Below are 15,478 nucleotides of genomic sequence, written 5' to 3'. Positions count from 1 at the left end.
GAAATCTATTGATATTCAATATAATTATTCCTAATTTCACAAATTAAATTAAGATACTTTAAACCTTCATTAACAACATCTACAAGGATATACAATGGTTATTGATAAATCTCTTACCCATCTTTGTCTCATTAAATGATTCTTCCATCTTATCCTGCAACAACAAAAACAAAATATGAAAGATAAAGGACAAGATACAACTAAGATCTTTTCACTTCCCTTTTAATATTGTTTCCTACTATAATTTACAGACAAAAAGTCATAGAAAAAGGTTTACAGCTCTCTAAACTATTGATCACAATAAACGTGATAAATAAATTATATAATTGGTAAAAAATACTTTATCTGAGTTATCTCCCCTTATATGAAAAGGATGATTATTCTGGGTTATTTTGTTGTAAAAATACAGCTTTAAATATGATAAAACACATAATTTTCTATACCAACATGAAAAGTCTTACACATGAATTACACACTACTGTCAAAATTTGCAAATTTCATTAAAAATTTCGACAGATTGTTTGTTATCTGCTATTTCAAAATCCAAGATGGAGGAAGAAACCAAAGCTACCTTAAGCAGAGTTTGATACATGGGATACATAGTACAAAACAGAACAATACACACCTTCTGTTGTTTTAGAAACTGATAATCAGATTCCTGCTTCATTAATTTAGCTTTAACTTCTTCTAAATCTTCTTCTTTCTCTTTTAATTGGCTTCTCAAGTCCATCAATACCATTTCTAGGGCCTCTTTCTCTGACTGGAGGTCAGACTTGATAGCCTCAAACTGTTGGATTTGTTCCAGATCAGCTCCATTACTGCTGTCTATAAAAGATTTAAATATTTGGTAAACATTTTTTTTTAAATAATGAGATGGGAAATGTCTAAAGTACTAATCTTTTCCCAAAAAGTTTGAAATTGTCACAATTAACCAACAATTAAAACACTTAAGATCCAATCATATTTAAGATTAAATTTTCAACAATATCTTCAGATTTCCCCCCTCCCCCTTGAATAATAAATATTTTGTTTCATCCTATTTCATAGATATAACAAAGATTTGATTCCTATGAGGCTCCTAAAAATGTACCAAAAAATAATACCCTAACACAAGGCATAACTTTTTTGAATTTCGCCTTCAAGTTAAACCAAATGTAAAATCAACCTGTATTCAGCGTACCTGTAGCCAGGGTGTTGGGACGAACCACCCCTTTGAAAACAAATAAGCACTGTTTAAGTCAATGTTCTGATCGAATTGTGACTGTTAAAGTCAATGTTCTGTTCGAATTGTGACTGTTAAAGTCTATATTCAGTTCGAATTGTGACTGTTAAAGTCAATATTCAGTTCGAATTGTGACTTTTAAAGTCAATGTTCTGTTCCAATTGGGACTGTTAAAGTCGAGTTTGTGAGTCTAACAAACCCCCCACCCCATTTGGAAATTCCTGGCTACGGGCCTGCTCAGCAAAGAATTTAACATCAGAATGTTCTTATCACATGACTAAGATTAATCTGATCTCATTTGTGTTTAATATAAAATTATGACTTAAACTACAACAGCTGGTCACAGTGAGATAAAAACTTACATATATTCTTCTCCTCAGTCAATGTATGAACTGACTTTTCTAATATAATGAGTTGTTCTTGGAGTTCTAAGTTCTTCTTCTTTAATAAAAGATTTTCCTTCTCAATACTATCCAAAACTGCTGAAAAATTGAAAATTGTTAAACCACTGCAACTATACAGAAACTTCATATTCAAAGTTTAACATTTAAATGAGGGACGAAAGATACCAAAGAGACAGTCAAACATAGAAAACTAAAGAATAAACAACTCGCACCCCACCAAAAACTAGGGGTGATCTCAAGTGCTCCGGAAGGGTTTACAATGTAATCTTTTTTTCAAAACTTCTATATAAAATATATAACTAATTTACAATTGACAAAGTTAAATAAAATTGGGAATGGAAATGGGGAATGTGTCAAAGAGACAACAACTGATTCTAAACTTTAGATAATTTTAGAAGCCTTCTAATCTAAACCTATGTTTTTTTTGTAATTACCTGATGTAGAGTTTTGTTGCGGTGTTTTTCCCAACTCTGTAACCATTGAGTCTGCTTCAGAAATCACACGGTCTTGTTCACCCTCAAGGTCATTTATCTCAGTTTTTAATTCTTGCTGCTGTAAAAGGAAAAAAAAATATTAAGTCTTTATGACAATAATTTTCATTTCTGAGTCATAGTTCTGACCGTTTTTTTCCTTCATTCAAACATTTACTTTCCCTTAAAGGCTTTTGTATAGTTCTACATGAGTTATCTCTCTTTGGAAGGGGTACTGTCTGTGTAGTATTTTGAGGGGGAAAATTGGATACCTTCTATTTCATAAAACAATATGCTTATAAAACATAATGCTATGTTAACAGACATCTGAAAGGATGAGGACTGAAGATTTTATACAATAACAAGTATTATAAACTGTGCATGCTAATACAAGAGTTCAGAAAGAGAATCATTGTTCAAATTTGGATATAAAGAAGTCTGTGTAAGATGGGGTTTTCAATATGAATTCATTTTGCATTGTGAACATTTGCATTATAATTATATAATAGTACCTATAAAATGATAAATAATCAACTTTCAAGGGAGATTATTCTTAAAAATCAGTCTGTATGGGAGACAACTATTAGAAATCAGATTGTATGAGAAATCAGTCTAAAAGGGAGACAACTCTTGGAAATCAGTCTACAGAGACATAAGTGTTTTTTTTTAATTAAAAAGAACCTACATAAAATGTCTAACCTGTTGAACAGAGTCAATGATTTGCTGAACGAAGTACTGTTTTTCCTCCAGCAGTTTTTGTCTACGATTTATCATCTCACATCCCATGTTTCTACGAAATGTTCGAAGATCACCAAGTATCTCCAAAGATTGGGCCTGAAATTTGGTCTTAGTTAATCAATTCCAAGGTTTTCAGTCTTTAACTTTTCAAAATAATATTAAGTCCTTTTCATCCCTTAAGTTGTTTAACTTTTATTGAATGATAAATTAATGACTGGTCCTTACCCTCTAAATATGTTAGTGCTTATATTTTAGACCTATGTGATAAAATGATCATTGTTCAATTAGCCTTTACAACTATAGATAGAAATATTAAATTGAGTGACAAGGATGGGTGTTAATTTTATAATATGACCTTAACCTATGGCTTCTGTTCTTGAGTCATTTACGATAAAAGTCATCTGCCATGGCAAAGCGTTTGGCAATTCTTAAGGAAGATTTGCAGTATTTGGTACTTACAAGTGTTATTATCTACTGAGACGGAGTGACCATTGGTCTATGAATTCAGACATTGAATCAAAGAGGATTAAGCTATCCATGCATTGGGCAATATTTGAAGAATGTTAGATGTAAAAATTGACTTTATCAATCTCATAGCCAAACTGTGATCTACAGCAGCCATATAAATCAATAGGGATTCAACATCCCTCATATCCAAGCAATTTGCAAGAAACTTATTATGAGGTGCCTTAAAACTTTCATCTCTTAAGCTTTGGGGTGTGACTTAAACTTTGATCATGAAAGTAATTGATTCTTCCATGCCCTACAACTTGAGGCAAGAGGGGATGTGCACAACAGTTTTACAAATAGACAAATACAGACTGTTGAATGCACATATTTTAAATTTCTACTGTTTAATTCTTTCATTTTCTTTATTGGGAGATTACCTAATATGGTTATGTCTGGAGGTTCCTCTTCAGACGTAAAAATTGCATAACAATAGAGCATAGGAAAATGTATTTTTCTTAATATTATATTGTAATTGAAATAATAATAAATTCTTCATTGTTTAAAACTGAACCTTGGATATTGAGTAACATGTTTATATTTTTTTACACCAAAATAAATAAAATCATTCTTTGAAGGTCATGCTTTTAGTTGGGAGATTGGAACACATTTGTTAATTGCTGTGAGGAAAACAATACTTCTATTCATTCTCTGAAATAAACACATTGAAGAAAACCATGCATGTCGTCAAAATTCATCTCTTTAATTAAATATAATGAAGAATCCATGCATGTCTTAAGAAACCACAAATTATGATTTACATGCAGACAGCTACAGTGAAAGAAGAATTTACATAATTATGCAGAGAAAACTAAAGAATGGGAAATAAACAGAAGGCCATTCAAATGTTTCAAAAAAAACTTTGCATTAATTAAATATGAGTTCCATTTGAGTAATTTTAACTGTAACAGTTATTTAATTTTAAACATCTATTGTCATAGTTTAAAATGAATTAACCATTTTTTTAAATCATGAAAAGATAGATCTAGAAAAAAATCAAAATAATTATGCTGACAGAAATAAACTCCTAAACTTTGTAAGGAAAATGTGTTTGATAAAATATCTGCAGTAAAACTAACAGCAACACGATAACATGTGATCAAATCAATTAGTTAACTCCCTTGATCAAGTTACTGTAAGGGACAATTCAAATTATCTCCCCTTTGTCCAGGCTAATATTCATTCTTTTTGAATGGAGGGTAGAAAACTAAGAGATCCTTAATAACAACATGCTTTTTTTCAAACAACAATTTATACTTGTAAAATGACAACGGAACTGGTCTCCATCACCACAAAAAGTTTGTAGTTGATTTTTTTATAACAGTTATCCCCCTTTTCCTTGGTTTTATTTAAAAGACTTTTTTTTCTCAATTTCTTTCAAGTATTTTTCAAACTGCAATTTTGTTGACACTAGGAATCTTCAGTTATATCTGAATTTTTCTCAATCATAATTCTGATTTTTTTCAAATTTTTCTTATAGCACATTTTTTACTAGCAATTTGCATTAATCAACCTCCAAAAAGAAAGACAACTCTAATAACTGTTAAGATACAGGTCAGCAATAAAAAAAACTATATTTGTTTAATACATGGTCATGTCTCAATTCTCTTAATATAAACTAATGTTTCTTAACCTTTCAAACTTCCACCCCACCTCCCTACTAATGTAAAAAAAATAAAACAATATGTACATGGTTGGAGTCGAGTTGATCTAGAAGTTGGTTTTTAGCATGCTTTAACTCCTGACACACAATCTCATGATCTCTCTTTAGTTTGTTATGGTCAAGCTCCAATGATTTCAGCTTTTCTTCCAACTATAAGAAAAAAAATTGAAACATTTCTATTAAAGAATTTTTGAGATAAGTGATTATTTTTTGTTTCAAGTTCTTTTTCTCATGAGAATTCCATATTATGTTTTTTTTATATAAAATATTTATTACAATAAACATTTTATCAATCTTAAAGCAAAGTGAATATATATATAAAAAGTTTTTTTTATTGTGAAAGTTGTTGAAAAATTCTTGCACAATATTGTCCTCCAACCCACACAATTTTTGAAAGCGCAAAATTAAAGTATTTTGATGAAACTCAATAGAAATAATGTTTACCTGTTTCCATTCTGGTGACTCTTTGACAACCACATGTTGTTGGTCCCCATTTCCAGAACCATCTAAAAAGAGATATAATATCTTAGTAATGTTTCATAGATATTTACCCTTATCTGTTATTCCAAAATAAAACTGTAGTTTTAATGAGAATAGTGACTCTAAAACTTAATAAACAGCTGCGCCATGAGCGCATGATATGCCCGACGTCTTGTGTGGAAGTTTTATGCAATAATCATAAATAGTTTCTGAGAAAGTTTTAAGCAATAATCATATATTGTTTTTGAGACACGGCGGGACATGTGAAACCCCCAACCCTGTTTTTTTTTTTTACAAAAAACTAAATATCACTAAAATAAAATTTTGAATCAAAACCAAAAAGTATACAGATCTTTAGATTAATATAACAAAGAAGTGTGTAAAGTTTTAAGCAATAATCATAAATTATTTTAGAGATGTGGCGCGACATGTAAAAAAAAAACTCCCCTGTTTAACAAAATACTCAATAACTCCAAAAAAAAGTTTTAAATAATCACCAAAAAGTATACAGATCTTTAGATTAATATAACAAAGAAGTGTGTAAAGTTTTAAGCAATAATCATAAATTGTTTTTGAGATACAGCACAACATGAAAAAAAAATCTCCCCCTTTTTTACAAAATACTCAATAACTCAAAAATGAAATTTTGAATCATCACCAAAAAGTATACAGATCTTTAGATTAATATAACAAAGACATGTGTAAAGTTTTAAGCAATAATCATAAATCGTTTATGAGATATGGTGCGACATGTAAAAAAAACCTCCCCCTTTTTTACAAAATACTCAATAACTCAAAAATAAAATTTTGAATCATCACCAAAAAGTATACAGATATTAAGATTAATATAACTGAGAACTTAAAGCAGTGTTTAAAGTTTTAAGCCATAATCAAGTATCGTTTTTGAGATACAGTGCGACATGTGAAAAAAACACACCCCTGTTTTAGTTACAAAGTGCCGTAACTCAAAAAGTTTTAATCTTATTTTCACCATCATAAGAAACAACTATATTAAGTTTCATGTAATTTGGATAAGTCGTTCTCAAGTTATGGTGCGACATGTTTACGCCGGACAGCCGGACGGATACCTGTATACCATAATACGTCCCGTCAAAATTATAAGTACACATTATATTTCCATTCTTAAACTTTTTCCTAATAAAAGGTGAAAGTTTGTTGAAATGAACTTAAATTCCCTATTTTTGCACATAACTATTACATCATAAATTTACTTCAACACAATTTGATGTATTACTAAACAAATGCTTCCTAATATTTTATTGTTGTGAGTTTTTTCTCTTTATAGTTACCTTTGATATTTGGGAGATGTTCCATGTATGATATAGATAAAAAGAATATATAGGTAAAAGTGGCGCAATTTGATTACATTTATTGGCGCAATAAATACCATCAGAAAAATTGATAGTGGCACAATTGATACCTTTTCAAAACTGTCATTGGTGCAAATTGGTTCTGCCCCTGAAATTTTCGTTTTAAAGCAATGCATTATGGGAAAGGACTTACCTTCCAATTCATTGATTTTCTGTTTATACTGTGTAATTTCATCTTTGAATTTTTTCCGAAGAATGGAAGCTTTTTGACGGTGGACATCTTGTAATGAGGCCACTTCGTGCTGATGGTTCTCATTTTCTGTTTCCAACTGTTGAGTAACTTCCTACAAAAAAAAATATTTTTTTAAATCCAGCCCCTGTGTTAAAATGTGTTGTCTATCCCATAATATCTTTTCAGTGAAGCAATACAACCTCTAGATTTTTCACAGTCTGATTTTTGTCCTGCAACTTAAATTAGCCCTTCAGCACTCCTCTTGTGATTATGTGTAATGAATAAGACATCCCAATTTTTAAACCCAATTTAGATGTGGAGAAATTTTGACACTTCTTATTATTTTTAAATAGTGTGAAATGATATTTCATTTATAATACAATCAGCTTTAATTGAGATAAAGCAAGACAAATTCAGTATTTTTCTTTTTTTTTATTTTCCTTGTAAGAAATATTTTCTGAATTGTATTGTACTGAACTAAGCAATAAACTTTAGTATAGAATAAATCATCGTTATAAATCATTAAAAGTTACCTTTAATTTCTTTTGTAAATCTTCTATTTCCTTTTGATGTTTATCGTCTGTTGAAACATTACCACTTGACTGAAAGTAAAAACATGCACAAGATAAAAATCAGAACAAGCCAGGTTTTACAACTCAAATATCACTACACACTTAAAGTACAAATGTGGTCGACAAAAATCAGAACTAAGTATGTTCCACCACGAAAAAATCACTAGCACTTAAACCTTAGAACATGTGGTCGGGTCAAAATATAGAACAATCATCTCCAAGATGTATTGATTTCAATGATTAGGTTAAATTTCAAGACATTGATTTTTTGTCAATGTTTTATAGAATAGTCTGTTTACCATCCAAATTTTTCTAACCAATTACAGATCATTTAAATAGATGTGAAAATCAGCATATTTTAAGACCTCAATTTATCAAACCAAATATTTGTTTTGTGATAGGTCCCGTTCTGATGAGTCAATTTTAAGCCCTTTAAAACTTTTTATTTAAATTTTGTTCTCATGTGTTGTTACATAACTGTCCCAGCTTTCAGGGGGGGGGGAGGGGAGTAATATGTTTCACTCTGCCAGATTCGTATGATACTAATTTTCGTGTCCACTGTAAACCAACATGTATATTCTCGAGCAATTTATGAAAAAGTAAAAATTATTTCATTCTAATATGAATACACAATTAAACAAAGTAAAAAATACTTTTTAAAACACCAACAAAGTATTCAGTATAAATGGCTAAAATGAAAACAGTTTCTGAGAAAATTAGTTACAATATAAAGTATAAATACTAATTTTTCTGATTTCCAATTTTTTGACAACAAAATAATTCTTCCACAGTCAAAAAGAATGACAAGAAAAAGAAAACATAAATTTTAAACCTTAACATGAATTCTATACATTTAAACTTAAAATAGGTACTACATATATATGTAATTTTACCACTATTTCAAATTTGACATAAAACCTTCTATGCAATGAATAACATACATGACATAACTGCACTAAAGAAAAGGAAAGATCAAATTAAGGTAAAGGTAATTCTAATTTGATCTGGTATATAAGATGATTAAAATTTTGATGTTTTTATCTTGATCAGAGAGTAAATTATCTGATATATATTAAAAGTAGATATGAAAGTTTTTGTCCTGATCATATAATCATCTAGGCATAAATAAATTATCTGTACGAATAAAAGGAGATATGGGGTATACTTCAATGAAACAGCAGACCAATGAAAAAGAAGACAAACAGAGGTTGTATAATTGCCATTTGTCAATGAGACAACTCTCCACCAGGGACAATGAGACAAATCTCCACTAGGGACAAAATGACCTACATGTAGATGTTAACAGCTATAGGTCACTGTGTGGCCTTCCACAATGAACAAAACCCATCCTGCATATGTAGTAAACTTAAAAGGCCCTGAATGACAATGTTACACATGTTTCCAATTACAAAATCTGCAACACAGACCTGTCAACTTTCTATGGTTATTACGGATTTTCACCATGAAGGGTTTGGCATGACTCATGAAATACCCATATTATAAACTGAATACCTCAAAAAATATTTTGAAAAGAATTAAAATGGCATTTTAGAATATGTAAATTCTTATCAAAACCAGAATATCATAATTTGATTAAAACACCTGTGACATGAATAAATTATGCATTTGGGGACTCTTGTCCTTAAAATCCCTCGTGGAGATTTTGAGTAGTCATGGTAGTTGGCAGGTATGGAAACAAAATCTCCAATATTGTTCAAAGAAAGAATATAGGATTTTTTTTCATTCAGGAGACCAGAGAAGGTAAAGTGGCAAAGAATGAGAACCATAAAGTTATGGAGCTTTGGCCTCGGGGAAAATAAATGTCTTCTACACTGCTGTTTGATGACTTAAATGACAACTATTAATAGACAAGAAACAAGTTATAAATGTATGATCCAGTCTGAACTAAATTTAAGATACCACTTATTGACATGCGTCATATCAATTTACATGTAGACATGCATTTTTATGACATATCTTACATGATAAAAGGTCTACTTTCATTTTAACAAGCAATGTCATTCAGTCCATGAAACTTTTAAATTCAAATTCAAATTCGATTTCAAATTCAAATTTAAATTTACCTGTAGTACTGATAAGCCTCAATGTCCACACCTACCTTTACTGATAGGTGAAAAAAGGGGGGTTGCTTTGGTAGACAGATTTACCTGAGACAGGGTGCAGTACTTCCTTCATTACCAAAGCCTTTTATTGTGCATTGAAGCACGTCTTGTCGTAATTCACTCTGTATATTGACACAGTACATAGGGTTGTTAGGGACATTTCTACATGTTACATATTCATAGAACCTGCCTTTTCATTACCAATTCAATAAAATAAAATCAGACATAAAGAGAATTACATCAATACCTGCTAGGTTTTGTTACTGAAATTTATAACGGAATTTACCTTAAATCTTCAGTCCTTTATCAACTCATAGAAGTCTTCTTTTAGTCTTACCTTAAGTAATTTAAATGAGAACCTCTTTTTTTCAGGAAGAAAACCTTTCAATTTAAATATTGCTGACTAATGGATTATTTTGCATAGAGTCACCTAATACTTAGCTCTTATCTGAAAACAAATACCTATATCTCTACCACAAAAGGTGAAAGAAATTTATAATCAGTTTGGGACTTGACATAAGAAATGACTAATTTTCATGTGCAGATTAAAAGGGGGTATGGGGAACAAGTACCCCTCTTCAAATTGACCAATTATAATGAAATTAAATGATTTTTCAATTAAAAAAAAAGGTACAATTCTCAGGTATCAGAATCAAGTAATTGAAATCATGTGACTTATGGTAACTCTATATTTAACAATTGTAACGAAATAGCCTTAAACTATTAAAAACAGGGAGCTTTAAACTCATATAATTTTTTCCCTATAAATGAAGACTAACTTCAAGGTATTAAGTTTTTTGGGAATACAGATCAAAGTTCTTCCTCATTTATATAAAAGCTTCCTCATCTATTGTTCGAATTATAAGGTCACGATCTTTAAAGGTCAAAATATTACAAGATTATTTTTTTTCTCTAAAGATCATCATATTGGCCTATCCATTCAAAAATCAGTTTTCAGAAAGATGATAGTATTGCGTCTAAATAAACTTAGTTTCTAAAACAATTTTTTCTTAAAGGATTGTAAATTCAGATTAAAGATTAAACCAATCTTTTTCCTGCTATTTCAAAACTTATGGAACAGATATTTTAGACAATTAAACAAAAATAATTTATGACAAAAAACTTCTCTCATGTAACAACTATAAAGTACATGCCATCTGATAGAAGTTTAAAATCCAACTTTTTAGTACTATTTCACGCATAAATTATTCAAATTAACTTTAAACGCATTTCCTGTACTGTTATATTTTAAATGATAAAATTGACAAGACCATTGTAATTCATTCAAATTTGCGCTAAGTTTGCGATTTTCTTTACATAACTTACATTAAACATGACACGCTATGCACATTACAAAAACCTTGGATGAAACCATTTATCATTTATTTTACACTATTTAAACTTAAAAGTTAACAGTAAAATATGGCTAACTCTCGCTGACATTTTATAATGCATGTTGAGAAATGGAAAATTTTGAAACATTTTTTTTTCAGACTTGGAAAATTTGATTAAAAAGCTCGAGTTTTTTTTTAAACCCTTTCAAATTTTGTTAACCAAAAAAGAATGAAAAAAGAAACATCTGGAAGAAAACAGTTGAACTTTAAAAACCTCATGCATTGTAAGAATCAAGTAACTACTCAGTACTGATTTATTTGGCATGGATATTATGTAAATGTTAAAATATACCATATGCAGACACTTCCCTTCAAATCTGACAAGAAAATGAACCATCAAGACATATCACTTTAAAAAGCAAACTGTACGTACCTAGCACTGAGTCCGATTCATGGCGTATAAAAATTACGTAGAGAGAAATAGATCCTGTGAGTCAGCAACTAACATCCTGGGAAAGCTGGCCTCTACTGACCTAGCTTATCTCGTACCAGCTAGAGCAATGGTACCGTCTTACCACCGAGCAGATTAAAGCCGAGCTGATAACATGCACAGTAGAATTCCTCCCGTCCTAAGTAACGCTAATGATAAACAACTGACAACAGTTACTTTAGCTGGTCTTATCAGCGATGGCCTTCTTAGAAACCAACCTATCTAACCACAGATAAGGGCCCAACTGTCATGACAATTTTAAATGTAGGGATTACAAATATCATCTAAACTTACTTAATTAACAGGTGAAATATAAAGGTAGATAAAAGCAGGTGTTTACAGGTACATATTCAGAAAATATTTTTCAGCCAGTTTTGCGAAAACTGAATAAAGATTTTTGTGATGTAATGTACGAATCAATAATAAAATGACATTTTAATTGGATTACCATTTGGGTGGGGCTTTAAATTATATTCAAATGTTTCTAACATATTGCGCTTTCAACCTGACGGAAAAAGTAGGACTACACGGACATGAGATAAAAATATACACATACATGTCCTCAATACCTTTTATATTTTTTATCACTGAAAAGAGTTAAAACCAAAAAAAGTCTAGCCATACTTTTTAAAATTAAAACATGTGCTTGAAATTATTAAAAAAAAAAAAATAGTATAAGAGTACTAAGGTACTTACACGTTTATTTCTATAAAACCTGAATAGTATTTCACAGTTACGACATCCTATCCGACGCTGACACACTGAACATAAAACAATTAAATAAACAAAAAACCCACTTGAAATGATGTGATCGGTTAAAAAGATTGAGTAATAAAAGTTTGAATAGATTTGTCCTTACACAGGTAAAATACAGGTAGCTATATTAATATCACACAAGTTTTTGGTCAAATTCAACAAAGAATAAAACGACAACCAATTTCCTGTCTTGTGTCAATATCACAACGCTTGTAAATGTTAAAATACAATATCTAAACATTTCTAATACCCTTTCAATGGTACAATATTTCACAACTTTTTAATAAGGACATTCTATTTTCAATTCTATAGGATTTCAAACAACTTTAATACAGTTAACAATGCAATGTAATTTTACTTCAAGCATGCTAAATTAAACTATATGTAAAAATCTCAGATTTTATTTTTAAAATTAAAGTTTTTTCTTGTTAAATCATGGTAGGGTTCTTTTAGGGAATTTATTACATGATATATTGGAATGTGAAATTTCTCAACTATTTCACTTTTTAAATAAATTAACTTTTATTTCTAAAAACACATAATGCTCAGATAAGATGGAAATGTTTTACATTTTTAAACATCCATCCGTCAGTTTTCTGTTATTTCAAAATCTTGCCAGATCTAAACAGTGGCATTTCTCAATCTCGCAAAGAATTGCCATTAATACTACTCATTCTTTTAAAGAAGAGATTAAATATGGCACCCCATGTGGCATATTTTTTGTAATGGGTCCCATTTCAACTTCTTGTATGGGATCTCATGTGGCCTTTCTACATCTAGTCAGGGATTCAATGTGGCATTTCTTAGTAACATCTAGTCAGGGATCCAATGTGGCCTTTCCACATCTTTTCAAGGATCTCATGTGGCATTTCTACATCTTTTCAAGGATCTATGTGGCCTTTCTACATCTTTACAAGAATCTCATGTGGCCTTTCTACATCTTTTGAGGGATCCAATGTGGCCTTTCTACATCTTTTGAGGGATCCAATGTGGCCTTTCTACATCTTTTGAGGGATCAAATGTGGCCTTTCTACATCTTTTGAGGGATCCAATGTGGCACGTCTACATCTTTTGAGGGATCCAATGTGGCATTTCTACATCTTTTGAGGGATCCAATGTGGCATTTCTACATCTTTTGAGGGATCCAATGTGGCATTTCTACATCTTTTGAGGGATCCAATGTGGTATTTTTACATCTTGTTAATTAGCTAGAATTGATGAAACTGACTCTTTATCTGTCTATGACCATGCAATCTTTCAGTTAATATCAAAATAAGAAGATATGGTATGATTGACAATGAGAAAACTGTCTGCCAGAAACAACATGATAAAGAAGTCAACTATTATAGGTCAATGAACAGCATTCAACAATGAGCAAAGACCATATTGCATAGTACATGTAGTATGATATAAAAGGCCACCAAATGACAAATGTAAAACAATACGAATCGGAAAACCAACAGCCTGATATATGTACAAAACAACAAAGGAAAAACAAACATAATATACAACATCATTGACTCTGAACTAACTTTGACAAAGCCTTGAAATGACCACATTACAACAATAACCAATGTCTCTCCTTTGTAATGTTTTTTTTATTTCAAGCTGTACGTTTATACTGACATTTAACTCACCTTTGACCAAGCCATCAGTAACCTATGTACTGTGGATTCATTTATTTTCGTGGGTACCAATTTTTGTGGATTGAAGAAAACTTGCATGTTCGTGGATATTTGATTTCATGGTTTTGCTGTAGTCTCCATACAAGCCTATAGAAAAGTTGTCATTCATTGAACATTTAATTTCGTGGTTTACCTTGACCCACGAAAATTGGTATCTAAAAATATTAATGAATCCACAGTATGCTACACCTACCATAAAGCAGCTAAATTCAGACTGAATATATCATGTAAAAAAACAGCCACTCAACTAACCTATAATATGACAAAGCAATCATTGATAGTACAGAGTCTGTAACCTACGATTCTCCTTCCTTAGACACTTGTTTTAATGCTGCACTTTTATATTGTCACTAAACTCACCGTTGACAAAGTCTACACTGTGTTTGAAGCCTATACTATACCTTCCTAAAAGCAGTTGATTTTATGCTATAAATAACTAACCTTTGACAAAGCCTTCAGCTGATTGCACTGTGTCTGTAACCTACGATTTTCCTTCCTGAGGTTATTGATCTCATGTTGCATATTAATGCTATCACTGAAGTCCAAATCATCCTGTGCTCCTGGAATTAGAAATATATCTATTTGAAAAACCTCTCCCTTTCAACAAGTTCTACACAATTAAAATAATAAAAATAGTTAATTTTTCAAACTTGAGACTATAACTTATTTTGACAAAGAAGTAGCTCATTAGAAATAATAGTACATCAGACCAGTCTCGGCGGGGAGTTTCAAGGAAGCATGAGCATGTGCAAGTACTCTTGACAATTACTTCCCTTTGGTGTCCCAGTCACTTGGTTCTGAGAGACAGAGGCATGGAAAACAAATATTATGCAATAAAATTGAGAATGGAAACAGGGAATATGTCAAAGAGACAACAACCCGACCATAGAGCAGACAACAGCAGAAGGTCACCAATAGGTCTCCGGTGCAACGGGAAATTCCCACACCCAGAGGCGTGCCTGTTTGTGGTTAAAGATTTGCAGAGGCTAACAATAACTACCAATAATTCAAAGACAACTGGAATTCTCTAAATTACCCAAAATAATTTTATCAATTGATTATGTTTTACTATCTTAATTTCTTCAACTTGATTTGTAAATATGTTTTGAGCCATAGGGTTTGATATTGCCACTAGTATGTCTATAATAATTTGGGGAAAAAGATACAATGTTTACTATGTCTTAACCACAACTTTTACTTTGTCTAAACCACAATCAGTATGACCACTGGATGAGCAACAGGCACATATAGGCGGAACAAAAATAAAGACATAAAGATATGGACATTGGTCTAACCACAATCAGTGTGACCACACAATACTAAACCCTTACCACAATCAGTGTGACCACACCATACTAAACAGACACTTATAGACCATACAGCAATAGCATTATAAAGGCTTTGATCTCCAAGTTAGTCGGAGATTGTCTGCATACATACAGACATGGACATTGGTCTAACCACAATCAGT

General features: G+C 31.1%; 1 protein-coding gene across 6 annotated transcripts in view; it reads right to left on the bottom strand.

Annotated features, from left to right (window-relative positions):
- The window catches only part of LOC134710048 (thyroid receptor-interacting protein 11-like), a 42,260-nt gene that overhangs the window by 12,183 nt on the left and 14,599 nt on the right, over positions 1-15,478 (bottom strand). For 2 of the 6 annotated variants that reach the window (XM_063570201.1, XM_063570203.1), the window contains exons 5-13: positions 14,449-14,567; positions 7,581-7,649; positions 7,009-7,159; positions 5,449-5,510; positions 5,032-5,154; positions 2,061-2,178; positions 1,585-1,704; positions 626-825; positions 118-154 (exon numbers count right to left, since the gene is read on the bottom strand). In XM_063570201.1, coding sequence (XP_063426271.1) covers positions 118-154; positions 626-825; positions 1,585-1,704; positions 2,061-2,178; positions 5,032-5,154; positions 5,449-5,510; positions 7,009-7,159; positions 7,581-7,649; positions 14,449-14,567 — 999 coding nt within the window. Of the gene's footprint in view, positions 1-117; positions 155-625; positions 826-1,584; positions 1,705-2,060; positions 2,179-2,795; positions 4,091-5,031; positions 5,155-5,448; positions 5,511-7,008; positions 7,160-7,580; positions 7,650-11,509; positions 11,712-12,262; positions 12,357-14,448; positions 14,568-15,478 lie in introns of those variants that run through there. The other 4 variants (XM_063570202.1, XM_063570205.1, XM_063570206.1 and 1 more) reach the window with 4 other exon arrangements.

The sequence above is a fragment of the Mytilus trossulus genome, chromosome 3 (assembly GCF_036588685.1).
Source record: "Mytilus trossulus isolate FHL-02 chromosome 3, PNRI_Mtr1.1.1.hap1, whole genome shotgun sequence".
Classification (NCBI taxonomy): Eukaryota; Metazoa; Mollusca; class Bivalvia; order Mytilida; family Mytilidae; genus Mytilus; species Mytilus trossulus.
This window is presented reverse-complemented; position numbering and strand designations above follow the sequence as displayed.